The sequence below is a fragment of the Molothrus ater genome, chromosome 14 (genome assembly GCF_012460135.2).
Source record: "Molothrus ater isolate BHLD 08-10-18 breed brown headed cowbird chromosome 14, BPBGC_Mater_1.1, whole genome shotgun sequence".
NCBI lineage: Eukaryota > Metazoa > Chordata > Aves > Passeriformes > Icteridae > Molothrus > Molothrus ater.
This window is the reverse complement of record NC_050491.2, coordinates 13824686-13850041: the sequence shown is the minus strand read 5'-3', so window position 1 is coordinate 13850041 and position 25356 is coordinate 13824686. Positions and strand designations below refer to the sequence as shown.

The window sequence follows — 25356 nt, the reverse complement described above, 5'->3', positions numbered from 1 at the left end:
TATTTATAGATTAAAAAAAAGAAACACTTTAAAAAAATATCAGGAGAAAATTCACTCCCCCACATGTTAGTTGTATTTTTATATATATATATATAAAATACATATATATAAAAACACAGACTAGAGGCTGACTTGTGCTTTTCTTTTTGCCAAAAGACAGGCAGTTATGGCCAAACTGCCACTGGGAGTCCCCAGCTCATGGGTCGTGTTGCCTTCCAGTTGGAACGACGTCTGGGAATTTGGGTCCCTGCCTGAATGGAGAAACCAGGTCATCTCCTGGGTGCTGACAGCTCCAGTGAACAGTTCCTTCATGAAGGGAAGGAAGGGGTGGAAAGGGGAACTGATGTCTGTGCAGGGAGTAGGTGGGCATGGGCATGGGTAGTGAATCTCTCTGCTACCCCTCCTGCCATCCCTCCTCCCTCTCCAGGTATGGCCCTCAACACTGAGGGCAGCACAAAGGGGGAGCTGGTCTGGGGAGTCTCTCCCCACCAAGGCATTGCCCCTTCCCAGCCAGGCACAGCTGCTCCAGGGCTCCAGCAGTGTCCTGCCCCATGCAAATAACAGGTCAGCTGGTTGAGGATGGCCTTGGCTTGGAACATGGTCTATCCACCCCTCCTCTCAGTGACACCCAGTGCAGAGAGAGGGCTTTTAGCCAAGGAAGAGCAAGGCACGGGAGTACAGGGCTGCTTCTTCCATGCATTCAGCACCAATGCTGCAACAGGTTCCATCTGCCCCTCGACAGGGGCTGGCACCCATGTATCTATAGGCAGCTCCCTCCTCCTAGAACAGCAGCCTCTTCCAGTACCACACAGTGACTCCCTGGCTGTCCCCACTGGGTGACACCACACACACAGTCCCCCCCTCACTGCCCACCCTCCACTTCCCACCCCTGCACTGCGACCTGCGGACACGGCCCCGCTTTCCCCGCTCGCTCCTCCCGCCTCACTCCACGCTCCTTCAGCCCTGCTGTTGCTCCTGGCTTGTGTGGGGGCCCCAGCTCCTGCCACAGGCTGCATTCAGGGGTCACCCCATGGCCACTCCTTCCCTCTGCTCCCCCACTTCTCCTGTGGGACACCACGGCTTTTCCTCCGTGGCCACCCTGCCCCGCAGCCCCTCGGCCGTGGCACGGGACTGCCCAGCCCGGGGTGAAAGGATGTTTATAAATATGTGCCTCTGTCTCCCTTCACAGGCACTGCACCACACCGTGCTTCCTGCTGAGAGCCCCAGTCTGGATCCAATGGCAAGTCCACGTCTGAAAGGACAGAGCTTCTTCCTGGTGCCTCAAATCTTTGTCTCGGGGCCGACGGGACTCAGGGCTGGGAAAGAGTCTCGGATCCTCACCAGCTCCATGGCACAGAGGTGGCCAAAGACCCTGTTATACCACTCAGGAGATCGACCCCTGGAGAAGAGAAGAGAAGAGGCAGGAGGGGGTGAGTGGGCAGGAGAGGCCCTGGCAGTACCATGGAGCAGCACATCCTGCTGCTCCTGCTCCACACCCTCCCCGGAGAGTCCCGTTACCTGAGGTCAGCCCTGCAGATGTGGGTGACCCGGGAGCGGCCCATGGCGCCGGGCTCGATGAGGTACTGGGACGTCAGCACGATGGCCTTGACACCTCCCTCCACTGGCACCTTGTCGTGCTCCACCGAGAGGGAGCTGAGCAGGCAGGCTCCCCGCGGCAGGTCCATGCGCCAGCGCCTGCGACACAGCAGCCGTCACTGCCTGCCCTGCCGCAGGATCACACAGTGGGGACCCCACAGAGCCCAGGAAAGGAGGAGGAGATGGGGCTGGAGCAGAGGGGTGTAGGACCATGTCTGAATGGGCTGTTTGGGACCACTCTGGCTAGCTATTGACCCCAGCCCACACGGTCTTACATAGACAGAATGAAAAGATTGAAAGCGCTCTTTTCCACGTGGGGATGGATGTCCTCTGTTTGTTGACTTGCTAGGAGACACCTCAGGCTCTGGTGACTCCCCAGGTGAGAAAGAGGGCGTGGCCTGACGGTGGGAGACTTTTATACCCGGGGAAAATGAGGGGCAGAGGAGGAGGACCACAACCAGTGGGATACCAGTCAGGAGTGGCGAGGGGAGGGGTAACCCAGGAAGAGACCACCAGGAGGTACTGGGGTGGGCGAGAGAAAGACCATGTGATGGGGGAAGAACAAACCATGTGATATAACATCAACTATTCAGTGCAATATAAGGACCACTCAGTGCAAACAACAACTAAATAAACTGTTTGGTGCAGTACAAGAGAGGGGATGTGCCCCAGGGAGCCCAAGCCCCCCTCACCGGAGCACCATGCAGTCCCTGCGCGGGTGCGGGGCCATGCTGTCTGTCACGTAGTGGTACACCTCCATGTCCTTGTCCAGAGCCTCCACCACCCTGCTCTGCAGCAGGTCCTCGTCCCACAGGTGACGCTCCCGCAGCAGCCGGTGCAGCACCGTGGCAGGAGGGGCCTCGACATCCGTGGAGACCTTCCACAGGCGCAGAGGGTTCCCGTCCCCAACCTGAGGGGATGAGGGGAGGCTCACACAGACTGTCCCACAGGACCCCCAGTGCTAACCCCTGAGCAGCTTCACTGATGGCTCCCACTGCCATAGAGCACCACAGTCCCATCTGCTGGCTAGTGAGGGATGGGGTGGGACCTGCTGTGGCTGCTGGAGAGGTCACCCCATACACATTTCCCTGTATATGTTCTCAAGCCCCTCCACAAAAATTTACCTTTTTGCAAGACAGCTCCGTGTTCAGGGGCCCTGGCGTGCTCAGCCATCCTTTGAATTTCTCTGACGACTCTTTGAGCAGGTTCTGGACACTCTGCTCAAAGTAGGAGTGTAAATCCTTGCTCTCCCCCTGGCACACCAAGTCAGCCAGGGGGTGGGGATAAGCATCTGCAGCCATATAGGAGCTGCTCAGCTGCAGCAAGATGTCATGGGAGACCTGCAAGTCGAAAGCACACGGATGTTCAGTGAGGCAGAGAGATCTTGTGGGGACTTTGTGAGTGGTTCTGGACACACAGAGAACCATAACTCATTCCCCAGGGAGTGGGGAGGATGGACATACAGCCTGCATCACCTCCTGCCCAGGACATAGCTGGGCTTGGCTTCAGGGCGAATGGCTGGTGGCTGCTGTCCCACTGTGGGAAGGATGCCCTCAGCTTGCTCTAGGACAAGCACCTGCCAGCAAGGTCACATCTTCCACGGGCAGTGCTGGGCTGGGACCCCATTGCCACCCACCTGGAAGAGCTTCTTGCAGTCGCTGATCATGTGGGAGAGCCCCTGCGTGGCAGCCATGTTCTCATTGAGATCCTTCTGGTCCGGCTTCCCCATGGTGCCCCTCTTGTGTATGGCCCTGTGGGGGATCAGGTAGTGCTGGCACCAGTGGGCACCCCCTCATTTGTGTCACAGAGCAGAGCCAACAGCCCCCCCGTGTCTCACCATTCCCCCTCCCACGGCAGGCAGGGAAGGAGCACTGGGCAGCTGAGGCTCAGCCAGCCCTTACCTGGGCGATGTGCTTTCCTTCTTGGACACATTGAGGTGGAAGATGGAGGGGGCCAGGCACACAGCCAGGTTCCCAGCTGTCATCTGGTTCTCCTCAGCCGAGGCGATGTCGCTCAGGAAGTAGAGCAGGGTCTGCAGCACCTCCCTGTTCTCGTCCGGCATGAGGATGATGGCGGCCTGCACCGCCTGCAGCCGCTGCTCCTTGGACACGACTGCGGGCACGGGGCGGCGTCAGCGGGGCATCCCCACGGCCACCACCCATCCCCTGCATCCAAACAGAGGGACCCCTCCTCCCCGAGGTGCCCCCAGCCTGGCCCTTACACTGGTAGATCTGCAGGAAGGTGTCGGTCAGCTTGCTGGTGAAGATGGGCTCGGGCAGGTCGCGGAAGTATTGCTTCAGCAGGTCGGCCACGTCGTACGCTGACTGCCCCGAGTAGTCCACGTGGTCAGGGCTGGTCTCGTTCATGTGCCGGAGCGCCTGGATCCGGGACTTCACCCCGGACTTGCGGAAAATGCCAACCTGCCAGAGCAGAGAGGGGATCAGCGGGCGCTGGCCTGGGTGGGCACCTGTGGGACAGGCAAAGGCTCCCTCCCCAAAGGGATCATCCTGAACTCAGAGGAGACGCTGAGTGAGGGATGGCCACGGGATGTTGCTGGGTTCCCATGGACAATCCCACCCTCCCACTTCAGCACACACCACAAGAGGTGAACAAAGGACCCCTAAAGCTGTTTTTTCCCCCAAATCCCGGCAGCCACAGCCTCACCTGGTCCAGGCACTGGCTGCGCAAGTAGCGCATGGCCTGCTGGATGCTCTGGGGCAGGGGCTGCCCCGTCCGCTGCACGTTGACGATGGGTGGCACACCAAAAACCATCTTGTCCCTGTAGTCAGGGACTTTACTCCGCTTCATGAACTTGGGGACAGTCCTGCAGAGTGGGACAGAGAGACATCAGTGCAATGATCGCTGCCCTCAGCACCTCCCCTCACAGAGGGAGCAGGATCCTGGGAACACACACACATAAACACATTTCTGCAGTATTTGGAATACATGCAAGGCTGCTTCCCATCAGGAATGGCAGCACCTTTTATTAAGCTAAAATAATTTTGATACTTGGCTATTTAAAGAAACCACTGTCCTACTCTCTTATGTTGCTGCAGCACTTTTAATGCCCCATGAATACCTGCAGCCCCCACGTTAGCAGATGATGCCAGGAGCCCCTCTGGAAGCCAGGGCGATGCCAGGAGCCTGGGGCTCAGCTCTGGCTCTCACTTGCCAGACCAGACAGCCCTTGGTTTAGCTTTTCCCCCTCCACACCCTGAAGCTGCCCCAGGCTGGGGACACGGCATGAGCTGCAGCCCGTGGGCCCCATCCTGGTCCCCCTCGCCCCAGCTCACCACGTCCAAGCCTGCTTGTGGGGCACAGAGTACTTCTCCATGATGGCCGTGAGCCGGAGCAGGGAGCACTTCTGGAGCAGGTTGAGCTGGGCCGATGACTGGCGGTTGATCTCCAGCGAGGCCTGAGTTCAGGCTGGGCCGGTGCGAGTTCTGGAAGCTGTGCCAACGCAGCTTTCTGGGGACACAAGGGACATTCCCAGCTGAGGAAACCCCCACTGCTCTCCACTCCTTCATGGTTACTGCCACACCACCCTCCAGCACAGCCAAACTGGGTGAGGAAAGCCAGAGAGCTCGGCAGCAGCCATAGCTCTGCTGGGAGAGCCCCAGGAATACTGGCACAGAGGAGGCACGTACCCGCTGCGTTTACACTCGTTATTAATTAATGAAAAACCTTTTAATCGCGGGTCTGTGCAGGCAGACAGGGCCGGCAGCGGTGGCAGTGCTGAAGTGCTGGCAGCGGTGGCAGCGGTGTCCTGCGGCCACCAGAGCGCACCCGCGCCCCGCGCTGCGCTCCCCGCACCGTGCGGCTCCGGCTGCGCTCCCCTCGCCTCCCGCTCCTGCCTTCCGGCGATCATCCAGCCCCCGAGGACGGGATCGGCCGCTGCTCCCCAGACCCACGGGCTGTGCACCCCTCCCTGCTGCAGCAGCCCCGACCCTGGGAGTGTTCACGGCCAGGCTGGACAGGGTTTGGAGCAATACGGTCTAGTGGAAAATGTCCCTGCCCATTGCGGAGGGGCAGAACGAGATGGTCTCTATGGTCCCTTCCCACCCAAACCACCTCGGGATTCTGTGGTACCTGCAGGGTCTCGTGAGGGATGCTCCTACCCCCGAATCCCGGCGCTCCCGTGTCTCGATCTCTTCAGCCTCGTTGAGGGAGTTCCCAGTGCTATCAAAGTCACTGGCAGAGGTGCCGACATCCGACATGGACTGTTCTTCGAAATGCAGGTTGGAGGGTTCCCCTCCCGAGTCCGACTCCTCCTCATCCTCCTCTTCGTCGCCCCCTTCCTCTCCATCGAGGCCAGGGGAGACGGCTTTACACCAGAGCTCCACCTTCTTCTGCAGCACCCCGACATCATGCAGGATGTCGTCGAGGTTCTTGAAGCTGACCTCCCCGTCCTTGCAGAAATCCTCGCTGCTGCCGAAGTCCGGCACGTTGTCGTAGACGCTGACGCGGCTGCCCAGGGAGCTGCAGGAGCCGCGGCGCCGGCGGGCGAAGCCCCTCGGGGAGGACGAGCCCTCCACGCTGCTGCTGCTGCCGCCCCCGCCCAGCCCCACGGCCGCGCTCCCGGCGCTCCAGTGCGGCAGGGAGCTGCCGGCCAGGGGACACAAGCTCTCGATGGACAGGGATTTGGGGAAGGTGCCAGGCTTGTGGTCACAGGGGATATAGACCAGGCAATCGCCATGGCGAGCCCGGCGCTGGCACTCGGCAGCAGCCCAAGCACCGCCGGCGGCAGGGGCTGTGTCTGTGTCGTAATCCTCCAAATAAACTCCACCGCGTTTGGGGTCAGAGCTGCCCTTGGTGCCCCCGGGGCCGCGCAGGCGGTTAGTCCTGTATGATACCGAGAAGAAGTGTCTTTTGCTGTGGAAAGGGGCAGGTGTCCCTCTTTTAGAGGAGTTGGTCCTGGTGGCTGCAAGGTCCCCATCATCCTTCAGAGAGCCCCATCCTGGCGGGAGAGTGGCGCTGCTGTGCGGAGCCACCCTCCTGTCTGGGCTGGGCTTCTCCTTGTCCTTCCTCCGCAGGGACTCGATCCTCTTCAGGAAGCTTCGAGACCGTCGCTTCTTCAGCTTCTCCTTAGAGGCCTCTCCCTGGCCCGGGGGCTGCTCCGGGGCAGAGCCCTCGCTCTGGCTGCAGCTGGAGGCGGTGGCAGCGGCACGGAGGGGGGACAGGGGCTGGGATGGCACAGCTGCAGTGCCCAGCGTGCCACCCGTGCCACCCACGCTGCCCACACTGCCCGTGCTGTGCAGGGACGTGGCCTCGGGGTTGGTGCTGAGGTCTGTGAGGACGCTCTCCCGGCTGGACACCGGGTGCATGGTGCAGCTCAGGGCCTCCGAGCCCTGGGACACGACATCGGCGGACCCCACCCGTGACCACCTTTTGCTGTCCCTCTGGTAGGACCACCGGGTGCTGATGGCAAAGTCGACTTCCTCCTCAGAGTCTTCATTCTGTGGGCAGTTGAGAAAAGAGGATGAATCGGTTGGAGACATTGGGGGTCAGCACATCCCCCCATCTCAGAGGGGCACCAGCATGGCCCCAGGTGGGGAGGAGAGCAGCATGGTCACCCCCTAAACCAAGGGACTCCTTTGGCCTCCAGAAGCCACTCTGTGCCCAGGGCAGTCCCAGAGCTCACCAGGACACTGCCCCACATCGAGCACATGATCCCCTGCACCCCTCAGCCCCTCACCAGCCTTGAGCATGCAGGACTTACCTGTTTACGCTGAAAGTGAACATCCAGCTTCATGGAGGCACAGGTGTTCAGGGTCATCAGCCTCCTGCAAGAACAGAGTGGCTTTACCCTGGCCCCAGCCCTTGCCCCAGCCCTGCTGCTGTCACAGGGATGGCTTTGGCTTCTTTTGACTTTCCTGCCTTAGAGCCTTGGCTGTGCCTGTCACCTGCTGCTTTGAGTCCACAGTCAGAGGGACACCTGACTAACAAGGGGACGATGCCAGCAGATGGTAGCCCAGGCCAGGCAATGCCCATGCCAGCTGCTGTGGCAAGTGGGCAGGGGTGGTCTGCTCCAGGCTACTAAAGCAAAATCACCTCAGAAGCTCCTGTGCCCCAGACAGGGAATGACTAAAGGACCTGAAAGCTGAGAGAGGGAGGGACAGGCAGAGACCTCCCATCACCTCCTGCCTCACTGCACCCAGGAAATGGCACGGGGATCCCCTCTTGCCCAGCACAGCAGCCTCTCTGCTGGGAAACAAATAGGAAACAGACCCTGTTCTGCCTCCTCTCTGTTCTGGGTGGGAGGGACAGCATGGAGCCAGCACAGGGTCATGGCTGTGATGACCTGTCCGAGAGGCAAGGCAGGGCTGAGTCACAGTACCGAGTGACACACGGCCCATCCAGGCTGACCATGGGTCAGTGCCCTGCTGTGGGTGCCAGCTCTGGCTCGCTCTGAGTCCCCCCCACACTGCTCCCTGCACTCCAGCCCTGCACAGCTCCCAAACCTGCAGCTGCAGCAGCGCCGTGCCCAGGTGGAAACTGGGCTGGGCTGCATTGCCTGGAACTGGACAACCAGCATCACATGGAGCATAAAAACCTCCTGTTTCCCTGGAACCACCCAACACCAGCAATGTTCCCTGATCTGAACAACTGAGTTCTCACTGCAGAGGGAGTGACAGTGCTGGAGCAGGCCCAGCCAAGATCAAGGCAGGCACCCTACTAAGCCCACCACCACATCAGGCACCCCCTGAGCCCACCACCCCATCCACCTGGGCCGCTGTCCTTGTCTGTGCCACATCCCCCTGCTGATTCCGTGTGAGGGGGGCCAAGAGAGGGTTACCTGCACAGGGATTTGAGGGAATCCTGGTCCAGGAAGCTGTGGTCCTTCTTCACAGCACTGATGTCAAGAGGGAATGACGACTCTGGGGAAGGAAGTGACATCAGTGGCAGATCCCAAGCCAGCTGCTCCGTCAGGGACAAAGAGCAGCAGTGAGCATGGGAAGAGGAGGAGAGGCCGAAGTGGCTGGAGATGACCTGGAGGTGGGGCATGCCCAGGGTCCCTGGGCACGACTCTTCCCAGGTATGTTAGGTGAGGGTGATAAGGTGCCCAAGGGTCTCCAATCAGTTCCCTGCTCATCCCTGAGCATGGACAGCTCTGCTGGGATCGTGCATGTGGGACCTGGACCTTCAGCCCCAAGGGTCTCAATCCATCTGTCCATGAAGCCATGGAGTGTGATCACCACGGGAAGGGAAACAGAGGGAAACACTTGGAGGATGTGGGAAGTTCTGTGGCCAGAGGCTGGAGAAGGGTTGGTTGATTCAAAGACTGCAGCACCAGCACCGCTCCTCACTGCCCAGCTGTGAGCACTGTCTGGGGCCAGCACCTGGGGCTGGGCATCCCGGCAGGAACACGTGTGGCCTGCCCACCAAAATAGGCCCTGGCAGCAAACGGGCTGCTCATGAAGCCGTCACCGGGGATGTGCTGCAGGGGGCGGGGGAAGTGCCCGGCCGAACAATGGCCCCGGCTGCGGCCGCCCGAGCCGCGCTTCCCGCTATTGTCCGGCAGGACGGGGCCGCCGCTGCTCGCACCGCCCGGACCAGCATCCCCCCGGGGCTTCCAAACACACACAGCTGAGCTGTGTGAGCCACCACCACAGCCACCCTGCCACCGCCCCGGGCGCCTGGCACAGGAGCTGGGAGTAGGAACATGGTCTGCTCCAGGCTGAGCACTCAGAAGGACAGGCTGGAGCAGGGCAGGGCTTGTGGGAGTGGGGAGGGATGGAAGGAGGGAGAACATGCTCGCTCTCCACATTACCTACACTAGCTGCCCCTATGCTCCCACCCACGGCAAACACTCCCTGAATCACTTGAGAGCTGATGGCTCTCCAAAGCTTGGCTGCCCTTGGCCAAAGCAGCCGCCCCAGGATTCCTCAGAGCCCTGCCTGAAGGGGAAAAGTTCAGGAATGCAGTGAAGTTAACTGGCTGGTTCTCCAGGCCGTGGCCAAGGGCTCGAAGTGTAACAATCATATAATCAGTGAGCAATCCCTTCTGTCCCCTCCTCTCCCTGGAGCTGTGGGCGCTGTCCCTGCAGCCCCCCTTGGAATCTGGATGGGATGGAGGCTCTGGGCAGGTACAGAGCAGGGTCAGGGCAGGAGGCAGCTCTCACCTTCGTAGAGCTGGGCATACTGCGGGAACCCCGCTGCCCGCAGCCAGTCACACGCTTTCTTGGCTTCAATTTCTGTAAGAAAGCAAAGAACCAGCCTGAGCATCCTGCCAGCAGCAGCAACGCCCTGAGAACACAGCCCACACCCCCAGAGCCCTGACCCCCAAGCCCGTGTTCCATGTGCACAGAGCAGAGGAGATGCAAGGCTGCAGAGCCAGGGGTGCTGGGCAGACAGAGCTCAGCTGCAGCTCTCTGCCAGCACTGGGCAAAGAGCAGGAGGTGACAGTGATGCCACCTGAATGACAGGGCCACAAGATGCAGTTTTAACCTTCTGATGAAACGTTTTGTTTCTGAGCCCTCCAAACCAAACACAGTTCTTGGCCAGGCAGGAGAGGAAGATCTTTGTAATCATCAGTTCAGAGCTTGTCAAAGCTCAGTACTGATCACTTCTGCAAACATCCCTGAGCAAAGCTGCCAAAGGAGCTCTTCCTCCCCACCTCCTTCCCACCACCCAGCCTTCCCCACCTCTCCTTTCAAGCTGGTGTTCATCCCAGTCAGCACCAAATCCCTGGTGGGGTTCTCACCCCTCGCCCAGCTGGCTCCCACCCCTCACACAGGGATCAGCCCTCGCCCAGATGAGCCCATTCAGCAGCCAGCAGTATTTCCTGGGAAATTCCTCCAGCTTAGAGAAACTGAGGGAAAACAGCCCAGAGTTCCTGCAGCCACAGCAAGGCATTGCCAAGTGTCAGCACCCATTGGCCCGATGACATTTCTGCTGCTGAGGGTGACAACATCTGACCTCAGGGGTAGAAAATGCCTTGGCAGCCTCAGGGTCTGATCTGTCCCTGCTGGAAGCACACAGTGGGCTGAGGCCAGACCCACCCAGCACTGGAATACCCTGATTCCATCCCCATCCACTCACTGCCTCAGCCCAAAGCTCTGGCTACAGTTTGCATTCCCAATTCCAAACTTACAGAAGCAAAAAAAAAAAAAAAAAAAGCTCCAAATAAGCAGCTCAGTTCAGGACAGGACTAAGCCAAAGCCCTGGACTCAAATACTTGGCAAGTTTTGGGAAGAAGTTTTGGAATGAGCATCTGGATCCGGGTCCAAACCACACAGCTGTCATTAACCATGACCTGAGTCCTGCCAAAACCCAGGGCTGACCCCTCCTGCCCCCAACAGGGCTCTGACCCAGCAATCCCAGTGGAGAACTCAACCCTGGAGCTATCCTGGGTCAGCTGGTCCATGTGGAGCACCACATCCCTCCCAAAGAACCCAACACCCCACGAGGAGAGCACCCCATGGCTGCCTCTGTCCAGCAGGAGGACACCAAGACTGGTGGTCCCTGGGAATGCTCTCTGGCCATGCCAGCTCTGGAAGCAGATCCCTCCCACACTCCTGGAGTGGGCAGGACCCAGGGACAGCCACTTCCCACAGCCCCTGCCAAGGGACCTGCCAGTTCCCACTCGTGCCCGACTCTGCTCCCAATGGGAATTCCACAGGGCCAATCCCAGCCAGCAACTGCAGCTCCATGTGCCCCAAGCCACGAGCAAAACCAGCAATGTCCCACCTGTGCCATGGATGCTGCCCCAGGGATGGGTCTGGCAGAGGGCAGCAGGAGCAGGGCCGTGGCTGAGCTTACTCCTGCCTGCAGCAGGGCTCAGCTGGTACCAGAGCATGGCCAGGGCCACACCAGAGCCTGGGGACACCCAGAGTGACCCCAGCCCGAGCCCAGGGCTGCAGCAGGATGCTCTCTCTGTGCAGGACTGGGCTCAGCCTCCCATCACGGGGTGGAAATGCGGAGTCAGAGCGCGACATTTCCTTCCCTCCGCCGCCTCCCCACGCAGGGCTGGCGGGGGGCCAGGGCCCTAAACCTCCTCCACCCCTCCTCTCCTCTCCTCTCCAGCAGCCAGCTCCCGGCTCTGCCTGCTCTGGCAAGTCCTGCATCCCCCCAGAGCCCTTCCAACAGGGAGAAGCCCCCTAGAGCAGGGGGATGTTTGACCAGCCCAGGCTGAGCCCTGCTGATGTACAAAGTGCTGTCACAGAAAAGGTTTCCAAGTGTCCTGTCCCAGAGGGAGCCAGCAGCCAGCTTCCTCCTCCTCCCACCCTTCCCATGGACGTGCTTTCCCAGGGAAGTGCAGGAAAGGCCGGGCAGGCAAACACTCCTGCCGTGGGACGCTGGGCACAGGGTCACCCATTCCAGCCGGGTTCCCAGCCCTCCCTGTCACCTCTCAGGAGCCTCACTGTTGGGCAGGGTGATGGGACCTGAGCCCAGCACACATCCCTGGCTGCAGCCTCCACTGGGAATCCACCCTGAGCCCAGGGATTGCTGCCCAGAGACCCTCCAGCCTCCACCCTGCTCAGCCTGAGCCCCAGGCAGCAGTGGCAGAGATGGGTCCCCAACATCCCCAGATGCCAAGATTCCCTGATGTCTAATGCAGGCTCATCAAACACTACACCCACCCTCAGCAGGGCACAAAGAAGGTCTCCTTGCCTCCATTGGTCAGAAAACAATTTCCAGGAGCTTATAGCAACTCAATCTCTTTGAGATCTGTGGTTTAAATGGTGCAGAAATCATCCCACTCCAGTTGTATAGCTGGAGGAGCAGGCAGAGGGTACAGGCAGAGTCCATGCATCCCTGACAAAGAAGGGGATAAATCCCACCAGCTTCCTGACTGCAGGCAGGGAAGGCAGACTAGCAGCCCCATTATGTTTCATGCTCCAGAGGAAGCTCTCCATGGGAGATGAACCCTCAGGAAATGCCTGGACAACCCCATGGGGGAAACCAGCACCAACACCTTCAGTGGAAAAAGCTCCCAGCGGTGCACAATCCTGTGAGCCACCCGAGAATCCTCCCCCAGAAAAGCCTCTGCCCTTGTCCAGCAGCTGCTGAGGCTGGATGGTGTTTCCCAAGGAAAAGGTTTCCACAGTAGCTCTCCCATGCACCCAGCAAGGGGCAGAGACTGTAACCCCAGGGCCACCATGGTCCATCAGAAATGCCCTGACTGCGTCCAGCCCCCCCAGCCTGACCTCCCAACACCCCCAGGAAGGGGTGGAAATCAAAAATGAAGGAAGAGAAGATGTTCCCATTGTTCCAGAAGAAAAGGATGAAAACCAACACTGAAGTGGAGAAAAAAAGACGAAGTTCCCCAATCTCCTTCTTACAGTGACTCCACTGTGGCATTTCCCTGGGGTGACCACTGGTGACTCCAGCAGGAATGGCTTCTGGCTGTGGGTGTCTGGAGCCTGATATTTCTCTCTCAAGTGCTTTTGGTGCTCCATCCACCCACTCTGGAACAGGCGTGAACCAGGGAAAAAAGGGAAAAGCCCAGGACATTCTATAAAAGCTCTAAAATAAGCAACCTGGAACACTGGAGGCCAGCAGAATTACAGGCAGGAAAGCCACTTCCCAGAACCCCAGCTCTGCACTTTCACTTTAACAATCAAAACTGACAAGAAGTCCCAGGCCAGGCTCTCAGCTTCCCACAGCAAGGTTCCAAATCCCCATAAAACGTCCCACACAGCCAATTAGCGTGTGAGGAGAAAACCCCACCACAAAATTGCTCACATGTTACCTCATGGAAAGCTGGAAGCAGCTGCCTGGCACTGCGGGGGAAGCTTCAGCCCCAGCACCAAGGGGAGAAAATTGCTCTTTTTCCTTTCATGTTGGTGTGATTTCTTTCCATCCTGCCTGAAAGTAAAACTGCCTACGACAGGGACTTTCCTTCCCAGCTATAAGCAGAAGTTTCTTGCCTGCTTTTTACAGGAATGACAGAAAGTCCCAACTCCTCTCCTGAACCAGGGGGATGTGCCTTCACTGCTTGAGAACATGAGGAGCTGAAGCAGGTATCCCATGGGAAAGGTGTATCCTACTCATGCCAAAGGGACAAGAGGGACTGACTCTGCCTGCAGAAATCAGAGCTGCCTTCCTGAGCAGGGCATCTCTCCCACAGCAGCCAAGGGCCAATCCCAGACCCTCCCAGGGTGGTTTGGAGGAAGCCCCCAGGGTGCCCTCGCAGCACTGGGCACAGCTGGAACTCACTGCCCACCCAGCTGGGCTCTTGGGGCAGGGGGCACACAGAGCTCCACACAGCCACGGGCACCTCCTGCTTCCAGCTGCCAGCTCCACTCAGCAGAGGGCAGAGATTCTGGAGCTGCCAGCACAGACATGGACAGGGCACATGGAAAGGAATGAGGAATGCTCTTGGATGTCCTCCCAGACACGGCGCGTTTCCATAATTAACCTTCACACAGTAAATGGGTCCCACAAGCTTTGGGAACTGCTCCTTGCTATGTCCCCAATCGGGAATCGCTCAAATGCCTCCTTCACCTCCAGCCCTGAAATGTCTGCTCCAAGGGCATTGCTCCCTGGGGATGGCACCTGGCAGCAGAGCCCTCTGCCACCCTACTCCTGTCCCAGACAGATGCTGGGAACACAAACACGAGGGACATCCAGGGGTAAAAATGATCCTAGAGGTTGCAGGGGAATTGCTGGATGGTGTCTGCAAGTACTGGCTGGTACAACACACACAGGAACCCCTCTGACCACCACAGGGCAGGGAGGTTGTGGCTGTTGGGTGTCTGGATCAGATCTGGATCATAATCCCTGCAGGGTGGGCACAGCGTGCCCCAGCAGCACCATCAGAGCCCCCCAGAGCTCCCCCCCACCTTATCTGTGCCCACTCATCCCTCTGCTGGGCTCCGGGGCTGTGTGTAACCACCCTTATCAGCTGAATGTGGCAGCTCTCATTTCCTCCCCTCAAACGAACCCAACAGCAGCCTCGGGTCTGGTTTGTTCTGTTCTAAAACCCCAGCAGCCCTTCACGCCCACGGCGTGCAGAGCTTTGTGCTGCACCACGCAGGAGTGCGGGCACCAGGAAACCGAGGCGACGCTGCAGCACCCGTCCACACGAAAGGAGGCACCTGGGAGAGAGGCCCAACCTGCTCAGAGAACACCTCTGCTTCCTCAAACAACACCCAGAACAACCTAAATTCAGGTTTGCAGCCAGTGCTGTCTTCAGTAAGGATGAGAATGAAGCGCTGAAGCAGACATACCAGCCATAAGAAATGACGCTAGGATTATGGAGTCATGGAATGGTTTAAACTGGGAAAGCTTTCAGATCATTGAGTCCAGCACTGCCAAGGACACCACTAAGCCAAGTCCCTTCTTCACACCAAAACATCTTCACAGACACCACAGGGCAGGGCTGAACATGGGATGCACCAGAAGGACTGAGTGCTCTGGGACATGCCATCCGATGGACGCTGGCAGCAGGACACGGTGGGGTGGCAGAGACCAAGTCAGTGTCCCCTGGCACTGCTGCGATGGCTACGGGAGTGTCCTACAGCACATTACAGATTCCTGCTCCTCCAGGCAGCTTCTCAGAGTCTTGTAGCCCCTTGAGCCTACAGAACACCTCCTCCCAGCAGCTCCAGAGCACTCGGGAGCAGGAGCTCTGCAGTAGCTCAGGGCTGCATGTCCCACTGCTCAGGCTGCAGCTGCAGAGCAGATGTCTGGGGGGAGCAAGGGATGGAAAAAGAGAGGAACAGAAACAAAGGGCCCGGAAGGTGAGGACCCTGATCCATCCTTGCCTCTCCCACCTGCATTTCTGCAGCTGCTCTGACTCCAGAGGAACAACAGAGAGGGCAGGACTGTCCCACTTGCTGGGAGCACACAGCAGCAGCCCACCATGTCTGAGGGCAAGCCCAGCATGGAGGGAACCTGGGGTTCCATCTCTGAAAAGGCAAAGCAAGCTCAGAGCAGAGAGAATCTCTGGCTCCAGCCCACCCTGTGCAGAAGGTCTATCAGTGCCAGCACAGCCACCAGTCACCTCTGTTGGATCCAGGCTTGGGGTGAAGTTTCTTCCTTCTCTTTGGTGTTTGCTGAAGCCAGAAAGAAAAATCCAGAAGAGAATCCCAGAATAGTTTGGGTTGGAAGGGACCTTGGAGATTATCTCATTCTGGCCCTCTGCCATGGGCAGGGACACCTTCTACAACCCCAGGTTGCTCCAAGCCCTGTCCAACCTGGCCTAGAACAGCCATGAGGCATCCACAAGGAGCCAGATGAGAACAGCCACTCGGATGCTGAAGAAAATCAATCTGTCTTGCCCATCCTGTAGTCCACCCTTTCTAAAATTGCACCGTTTTCCTGTTGGCCATCCCATGGATCTCACACGCACTTTGTTTGGACAAACGGACGCCGTCACTCCGAGGGCAGCCAGCGGTGCCAGAGCTTTGGCATCCATCACCCAGCACAGGTACCAGCCAGGCTGCACCTCCCGATGAGGAGCTATCACATCTCACTTTTCTTTACATGGACAACAGCAAAAGTTTTCCAGTTTTTCAGTTTTCCCCACCTGGAAGAGCGTTAAACCCAGCATGGACTGAGGTCAGCGTCCGGAGTACTGCACAAGACCCAACACCAGCCACCACCAAAGGCCAAGGAAGGCCAAGCCAAAGGAAAACACCAACAGTTCTGCTAAATAAAACAACCAGCAGCAGCTCTGGCTCTGCAGGGAGCTCTCAGCTCCAATCACCCATTGGAGCATTGGTATCTCCCATGGATGTGACCTGCTGCAGCTGCTCTCCTGCTTCCCACGCCGAGGAACAACCTCCAGCTCCTGCTGCTAAATCCAGGCACTGAAGAACAGTTATTTCCTTAATACACGAGGGAATGCCCTCCTACTTTTATGCATTTATTTAGCATAAACACGTGTGTTACCAGAGGAACCCACGGAGCAGAATTCCCTTGTGGTCTTGCTGCAGCTTTTTCCATGTTGTACAGAATCACAAACCCACCCTGTTGCTGGCTGAAGAATGCTCAGGCTCCAGCAGCTTTGGTGGGAGCCCTACCTGTCCCCAGGGACAGGGAGCCCAAACCATGGCTGTCACACCCAGCCATGGCCACTGCCACAGCCCTGGCATGGGCACAAGCCCTTGCAAGAAGGAACAGGCAGTGAATTCCCAGCAGAGGCATGAATGGTTACTTTAGGGCTCTCTTCTCCTCTTTTGCAATACAAAAATAACCCCAAATCAAGTATTTCCCAGCTCAGCACATGATCCTTCCTCCTTCCCCACCAGACCCAGCTTTGGTTTATCAACTGATCCCTGCTGCCCAGGGGAAGTACAGGTGCCTGCATGTGCTCCTGAAATCCCATCCCACACCAGAAAGATCTGCAAAATTCAGGAGTTTAACCCCAAGGAGTCCTGGATGTGAAGCCGAGCACAAGATCCCCCTCAGCCCACGGGGTGCAGGCTCAGAACCCCTGTCCATGCAGGGATCCCTCCAGGCACATCAAGGCATAACTCAAACTCCAAAAATGCGGCCAAGGGACATTTCTCAGGGGAACACAGGTCTGTGTGCCCAGGGGAAGGACTGCCACCAGCTCACAGGTCTGTGTGCCCAGGGGAAGCACTGTCACCAGCTCACAGGTCTGTGTGCCCAGGGGAAGGACTGTCACCAGCTCACAGGTCTGTGTGCCAGGGGGAGGACTACCACCAGCTCACAGGTCTGTGTGCCCAGGGGAAGGACTGTCACCAGCTCACAGGTCTGTGTGCCCAGGGGAAGGAGTGCCACCAGCTCACAGGTCTGTGTGCCAGGGGAAGCACTGTCACCAGCTCACAGGTCTGTGTGCCAGGGGGAGGACTACCACCAGCTCACAGGTCTGTGTGCCCAGGGGAAGGACTGCCACCAGCTCACAGGTCTGTGTGCCCAGGGGAAGGAGTGCCACCAGCTCACAGGTCTGTGTGCCCAGGGGAAGGACTGCCACCAGCTCACAGGTCTCTCCCATCAGGAGCCCCTTCTGCTGCACCCCACCCCCATGGGCAGCACTTGGGGTATTTCCACCTCCACCCCACAGCTCCAAACTCCGCTCTTTCCTCATTCCTTCTTCTGGAAAGTGCTTTTAAATCAGTGAATTGGTGTCAGCAGGTGATGCCACATCCCAGAGCATGGCTGGCACCAGCACCATCGCACCCCTGGCCATGCCTGCCAGGGCCAGGGGGGTTTGGGCTCACAGAAAAGATTTTGGCTCAGGAAACAACTGGCGATCAGGAGGAGCTGGCCCGCAGCAATCACACCGGCTTGGCTGGCTCTGGCAGAAATAAACCCAAATATTGCCGGGGCTGCAGCTCCAGTGGGGAGCAGAGCAGGGAAGCAGAAGCTCTGGTGGTGTGACTGGGGCCAGCCCATGCTCTGTCACCGCCACCGCCCCGCTCATCCCCGGTCCCAGCAGGGCACAGGGCTCCTGCACATCCCCGCTCCGGGCACGGCAAAAAAGGTGAAGGAAATTCTGGTTTTCGAGAAAAGATTAAAAAAAAACCCAAAACCCTCCCCAACAATTTTAACAACAACACAAGCGTCACCTCTGAACCCTGCGCTCGCCCCCGCTGTGTGAAAGCCGGAGCAAAGCGCCCTGCTGCACAGGAAACGCTGCTTCCAAGAAATCTCTAACAAGAAAAAAAGGTCATTTTAGAGCCTTTCCCACCTCCCCCGAGAGCGTTTGCTGGCTGGAGCCTCCGAATCCAAACACAGAGCCGGGACACGAGCAGACTCACCATGGCAGGAGCTGTTAATCCCGGCTTTGTTCATTGGAACCCGTGGATTAAACGCAGAAAAAAATATCAGCATGACCCCCCAGCCTCCTTCACGCCCTCCTCGGCCACCCAGCACCGTCCAGCGGCGGCAAGAGACCTTCCATGGCAGGGCTGCAGGGCTGTGCCGAGCCGCGCCGAGCCGAGCCGAGCGTCCCCGGCGAACAGGACATCCCGGCCCCGCAGGGCTGAGCGCCACGGCGGGGGTGGGAGCGCCGGGAGGGCTTCATCCGGTACCGCTCCCAGCCCCGCCGCCCTGCCCAGCCCAGCACGGACCCGGCCTGCCCAGCTCGGCACCCCGGGGCCGCCAGGTGAGCCGCAGCTTCCCGTGGCAACCCGAGAAATAAAGGGTTAAGGGCGAAGCGTCCCGCATGGTGCCGGCTGCAGGCGCTGGGAGAGGGGCCGGTGGGGAGTCTGTCCTGTCTGGCAGGACACCGGGATGGAGGAGAGGGATGGACACCCCAAAAGCCCCCGTCGTGATCACACTGACCACTCTCATCATCACCAAAGCGCAGGCTGTGAGCCGCAGCGGGGGCTCCTCTCGGAGCAGGACAGCAGGAGCTGCCAGCAGGTTCTGTGTGCCAGGGATGGGAAAAGTGACAGCCAAAGCTGGATCACCATAAATTTCATCATCATAAATTTCCCAGTACCTCAAGATATTAAAGAGGGGGGAAAAGCTCAAAAAGATGGTTCAGGGACAAGAACAGCAGTTCTTGAGTTCTTTGCAACGTGAGATATCCAGACTAAATCACCCAATTCCCTACAAAATTCCAGTTTGTTCTGAGCCCAGTATGCTCCATCTGCCCTGGGAATGTTTCTTCTCCATGCAGCAGGAGTCTGCTCACCTCTCAGCCCAAAGCAGAGGGGTCAGCACAGTCCAAACACCAAGCTGTGGCTGACACAGGATTAGTCTCTGCAATGCAAACAACGTTCCCTGTGCCTGCACTTCCCAAACCAGAGCTTTGGCACAAATCATTCCAGAATGAGCTAAACATCATCTCCACTTCTGATTCCCAGTGAGAAACACCACAGGTCTCTCATCCCTATCCAGGAATACAGCACTGGGAAACATCCCACCCACCCTCAGCTCACACCTGGCAGGTCAGACCTGCAGACCCAGACCTTGCTGTCCTGACAGGCTGTGACAACGATGGAAACTCAGGTGACAGGCCCAATATCATCCCAAAAACATGGGGGACAGTGAAACCTGCAGACAGGGGTGGAAACACAGCGGTGACATCAGGTTTAGGGAGGCCCCTCAATCAAACAGGAGCACATGGTCTACACCTCCTTCTTTGTTCCCCTTTCTGGAAGGAGATGATGTTGGGGCTGGAGTTGAAACTCAAGGCTGCCCATTCTTTATGGTGCTAGCAGGAGGTGCCAGGACAGCAGGACAATGGCATTTTGAAGTCTTAAAGGATGTCACAGTTTTCCAAAGAGACGAAGGAACATTTCAAAAAAATACAGAAGTCTCCTTGCCAGGAATGTGGGGAATGTCAGGGAATATTATAAAACAGGATGAAAAACCTGGCCTCAAGCAATATTAGAGACTCTTACGCTGGTCTGACAGGCAAGATGCTGAATCCCAATGGAAGACCAATCATGGGAATGGCAGAGTCAGCTTACATGGCCCCATCCATCTGCCTCCCACCAGAGAATCCAGCACAGGTCTGCCTGTGTCCCTTCCCACAGCCAAGCCCACCCTGCACCCAGGCATAGACTAAAACAGGGCCCTCTATGTAAAAAACAGCATTTCTGAGGAGCCAAGGCAAACAAAGCCTTGTGGGACACAGAGGAGAGCCATGGATCGGGAAGGATCCCAGGATGCACAAAGGGATCTGGGCTGCTCCGTGGCTAAAAGACAATCCCAAATCCAAGATCTTTGCTGTAAGTCAGGAGGAACACTTCCCAGACATGGTTCAAACAACTCTTCTTCCATTTGGTTAATTAACCAAGCACTTCCCAGCCTTCTGAGGGATTTCCAGGCACAGGAGCTCACACCCTGGCACAGCCATTCCGGCTCACGGGAAGTTATGACGCCGAGCACACCGGAGCCGGAGCGGTGGCTGCCAACAGCAGGGTCAGGAGCAGAGGAACAGCTCCTGGGGTCAGGAGAAGGAGAAGCCCAGGGGTCAACAGGCAGCAGGAAGCCCCAATTCCACACATCAACCACTTGCAGTAGGAAGCAGAGGCGAGTTACTGGCAGAGCAGCGCCTTTGGCAGGAACGGGCATGTTTGTTCCAGCTTCCCCTCCATGTGAAAGCCCCTCTGTAAGGAAAAGATTTGTCACAGCAAGGCCCACTTGGGGTTTTTTGTCTGGGCCTGACTGCACAACGGCCTCGCTGGTGCTCACAGCTGGGCGTGGTGAGGATGGGGCTGCTCGTGGGTGACAGGTCCCCTCCTGATGGTGGGCTGACGCCAGGGCTGGCAAATGCTCCAGCCTGTTCAGAGCTTCCCAGGGGTGATATTAAGAACACTTTGGTCTCAAGACAGTCATTCTGGAATAGCCAGTGCTTTCACACAGGGAGAAGCCTCCCCAGCCAAACCCCCACCACAGCAGCTGTGCATGGCAGGGGAGCCATCCCCAGCAGTCAGGGCTGTGTCTTTCAGAGCAACACTCTAAAATGCTTGTCTTTCCCCAAGCAAATGTTCCTTTCCAGTCCCAGCAGTGTGCAGCAGTTGCCCCACTGGTGTTTCTGAGGAAGCCTTTAGCTGAGCAAAGCTCTCCCCCAGTGCTGCTGGCTGACATGTTTGTGGTCAATCAATCAGCTCAAAACCCTTCTAGACCTTTATCCATCTAATTTTCTGACTAATTTTTGACACAATTGCGAGTTTTCAGAAAGGACCCAAAGCCCCAGCACATCTGAGCATCTTTGGGGTCGAGCAGCACCTGCCCCCAGCCCCATCCAAGACAGCTGGTGCCTTGATTTGTGCAAAATCCCAGTGCCTGGATGTGTGGCTGCTCACCCAGCACTGCCTGACTGAGCCACAGCCATGCACACAAGGCCAGCCACGCTCCAGTGCCCTGCCTGGCATGTGACAGGTGACACTGAGCCGTGACCGCCGCTCGCAAGGACACGCTGCTCTTCCCGCCGGCTGCTCACCCAGTGCTTCATCCCCACCTGCCCACAGCACTGTGGGGTGGCACAAGGCCCCTGCAGCCCGAGAGCACCAGCAGGGCTGTAGGAGCTGTCTTTGCTCTCCTCAGTCTCCAGAGCATTCCCAGAGAGAGAGGTGGGATGTGGCATCTCCTCCCCCTTCCACAGCAGAACACCCTGTGCCCATCCCCACCCAGGAGCTCGGCAGAGCTGGAGATGAGCTGAAGGGGGGCAGTGCTGGAAAAACAGGGAAGCACTGACAAAGCCACCACTGCATCACTCTGTGCCACGATGGGCTGAGGAGCCTGGCTAAGAAACACAAATGCTCAATAATCCATGGAACCCAGTCTTACACAAACATCCTCCATGCTGCCAGGAGCCCTTCACGGCTCAGTCCCTGCTCAAGGAGCAGCATGAGAGCAGGTAAATCCCAGGTGAAGCAGCTGGGCAGGTGAGTGGCTCTGCCAGAACAGCCAGAGAACAGCCCAGGAACAGCCAAGATCTCTGTGGGTGCTGGCAGCAAGGAGAGAATGGGATCTCTGAGGATTTCAGTTCCATTCCCAGCCAGCACTGAGCACTCAGGGGGATGTGGCCCTGCCAAGACATATGTTCTTAACTCACAGTTTCCTTCTGTCCTCAGAGACCACTGATAAAATATCAGTGAACCTTATCAAACACCAATCATTAAGACTCCTGACCTTGCTATCTCTGTCTTGTCCAACTGCTGTGGCCAAAGAAACAGAGACACAAGATTCAGAACCCTGCCTGGGGGACCCCAGCCCAACCCTCAAAGCAAAAACTGACACCCAAAGCAGGGAGGGAGCAGGGGCTGAGGTGGGGGCGGCCACAAAGTGACTTTGCTTTGCTGAGAAGGGCAGGAAGGAAAAGCGTCAACCTACGAGCTCAGCCAAGGGTCCAGCACTGCTTCCTGCCACGGTTCTGCAGAGAACCTCATTAATGAGCCAACAGCTGCAGTTCCCCAGCCCCTAACAGTGTTCACAGAAACAAAAAAATAATTCAAAAACAATCCCTGCTGCTCGAGCAGGTGGGAAGGCTGTGGAGAGCAGGAGAAGAGAGGCACCCTCACAGTGTGGCTGCAGCACAGCAGCCGTGCCTGAGCTCTGGGGACAGCGTGATCCCCACCAGGCTTCCTCAGTCAGAGGAAGAGCTTTGGGCACACCCAGCTCCTCTCAAAGCGGCTCTGCCGGTGGGGAAGGACATCCACCCAAAACTCACCAGGTCCCAGCCTGCTCCTGCTGCACCTCCCTGTGCCTGGGATCCTGCAGTGGCCAGAGCTGGCTGGAGCTGCAGGACACTCACCCAAGGACTGGCTGGCAGTGCCCAGGGGGAACACGGGGCACAAAACTGCAGCTCACCAGCAAATCTGACTGTTACCATGCTTCAATCACAGAGAACCACAGGGATCACAGAATCATTGACTAAAGGATGGTTTAGTTTGGAAGGGAGTTTTCAGCTCATCCAGTTCCAACCCCTGCCATAGGCAGGGACACCTTCCACCAGACCAGGTTACTCCAAACCTCATCCAACCTGGCCTTGGACACTTCCATGGTTGGGGCAGCCACAGCTTCTCTGGGCAACCTGTGCCAGGGCCTCCGCACCCTCACAGGAAAGAATTTCTTCCCAGTGCCTCAGCAGCACCTGAGGGTCACCTCTGAACCCTCTCTTTGCATTTAAACACTAAAAAAAAAAAAAAAAAAATTAAATTAAAAATGTGTGCTGCTTCTTTTGTGCTGTGAAGTGTCCTCACCACACCAACCAGCACCACCTCTTTTGTTTACCCCCTCTTCCCTGCCTCCTGCCATGCACACACCATCCATCAGTGCCACCTCTGTGCCTGGCCCAGCACACAACAACCCCAGTTTGCAGGTGATGTTTGCAGCCAACCAAACCAGCACTCTGCCAGCTCCTGCCCTTAACCTGGGGCAGCCCCAGGTGCTTTCAGAGGTTGCCTACAGAGCACCAGTGCTCCCAGTCCAGCCCTGGGACCACCACTCCTGTGGCTGCTGGAGCAGAGCGACACCCCAGCGCTGCGGGGCCAGGAGCCAAGGCAAAACAATGGGAGCCATTTACAGGGCAGGAAGCTGCATCTGCTGCATGAAACGCTATCTTCAAACAAGACGTGTTTGGATAACTCCAGTTTCATAACTCGCCTCTTCCGATGTTAGGAAATCACGGTAATAAAAAGAAAACAAAATGGGGGAGAAGAAAATTGGCACGGGGAACATCGGGGGGCAGCTGGAGCCTGGGGGAGCCCAGCCTGGGGCATCAGGGTCTGGCTGCAGCCCCTGGCCCAGGATCTGATCAAATATCCTCGGGGAAAGAGTTAAATCTGCACTACCCACCCCAGGGGCACAGTGAATGCTGATGATCTGCTGCATTTCCACCTTGGCTTCTTGGACTTTTTCAGTGGCAATCAAAACCATCCTGGGGGAGGGAAGACAGCCACACCAAGCACAGGATAACAGGGATTCAGCAGCTCTTATCTTCATCATCTTAAAGATCATGGAAGGGATGGCCTGAAAGCAGCCTCGTGGGTGCCAGCTCAGCCTCAGCACAGTGGCACACAGCAGCACTGCTGGGGCACAGGGGACCCTGCAGGACCCTGCTCTCACCCTGCTGTGACAGGAGAAATCCCACAGGACCCTGCTGTGACAGGAGGGACCCCACAGGACCCTGCTCCTCACCCTGCTGTGACAGCCAGCGCCTCCCGCAGCTGCCACCTCCACAATTGGGGACAAGGAGCCAAAGCTGAGGTCACCCGGCTCGGCTGCAGACCCTCCCCAGCACCCACCTCCTCTCCCCACCCTCCCCAGGCCAAATATAAATTTGCTTACAGGAAATGCCTTAAAGAAAAGGCACCTCCCTGCGTCCCGAAGAATGCCCAGAAAATAAACTGTCTCTGGACAAGAAGGAAATGGCTTTTTTTTTTTTTTTTAAATCACATTGCAAAGCAGCTTTAACCCCTTCAGTCCCTGCTGCAAATGTTCCCTATGTGCCTCAGGGAATCTCAAGGTGTCTGGAGTCTGCATTGGTGATGTGAGAAGAGCCTATCTGTGGCACCGCCAGATCCTGGAAAAAATGCCACAAAACCCAGAATCCAAACACAAACTCTGCCTGGCAAGGAAAGCACGGGATTCCCGAAAGGGGCTCATAGCTGGGGACCCACTCTTGACTTCACAAAAGCTCTGGCTCCATTCCCAGAGGCACTGGGCAGAACTTGCCCAGCTGTTGGCATTGCTGGAGGTCCTGCACTGCACCAGGGGGCTGCACCTGTGCCCCCCTCCCCAGCCAGACCCTTTCCACAAGGGCCCTGAGTGGGCTGTGTCAGTCACTCCCCTCCGAGGGTCCCTGAGGGGCTGTGCTGGGATCTCCAGCAGATGGAAATGTGGCTCCTGAGCCTGCTGTGGAGGGCAGGGATGGGGCACCCGGGCCCCTGCAGCCCCCCCAGCCCTGCACTGCAGCTGCTCCAGCCCAGCAGGGACGCACGTGGAGGCTTAGGAAGCACAAACGCTGCCTTCACACCAACCTCCTGACACAAGGCACAAGAAAGCAAAAAGAGAAGAAATACAGGAAATCCAGGAGGTGGAGAAGCAGCTGCCTCCAGCAGTCAGTCAAGGACAGAGCAAAGCCAACAGCCCCGAGTGGAGAGCAGAGAGCTCGCTCTCCTGGGCCCTCCAGCACGGGACAGCACAATAAATAAAACAATAAATAAGCTCAGTGCCAGGATCTGGCAGTGTTCCCGTGTACTCACAGGTCACAGCCACAGAGAGGGTGATTCCATTCCCTCTGTACAGCAGAGGACACCAAAGCAAGGCCAAGGGCACAGCCAAAGCTCTCCCTGTGTCACCAGCCCCCTGAACGTCCCTTAATAAGCAGGCACTTGGTGCTCTCAGCCCCAGAGTGGTTTGATCCAGCTCAGCTGCTGCTGCA

The 25356-nt window shown here is 57.7% G+C and overlaps 1 protein-coding gene across 1 annotated transcript in view; it reads right to left on the bottom strand.

The window, feature by feature from the left end:
• Nucleotides 1–893: 893 nt before the first annotated feature.
• Nucleotides 894–25356, bottom strand: part of STARD8 (StAR related lipid transfer domain containing 8) — a 40973-nt gene continuing 16510 nt past the window's right edge. The window contains 14 exon segments of the mRNA XM_036402423.1: nucleotides 894–1399; nucleotides 1519–1695; nucleotides 2289–2506; nucleotides 2721–2936; nucleotides 3233–3347; nucleotides 3498–3708; nucleotides 3818–4016; nucleotides 4261–4420; nucleotides 4890–5017; nucleotides 5019–5064; nucleotides 5686–7052; nucleotides 7316–7379; nucleotides 8393–8474; nucleotides 9719–9790. Coding sequence (XP_036258316.1) covers nucleotides 1282–1399; nucleotides 1519–1695; nucleotides 2289–2506; nucleotides 2721–2936; nucleotides 3233–3347; nucleotides 3498–3708; nucleotides 3818–4016; nucleotides 4261–4420; nucleotides 4890–5017; nucleotides 5019–5064; nucleotides 5686–7052; nucleotides 7316–7379; nucleotides 8393–8474; nucleotides 9719–9790 — 3173 coding nt within the window. The 3' untranslated portion in view covers nucleotides 894–1281.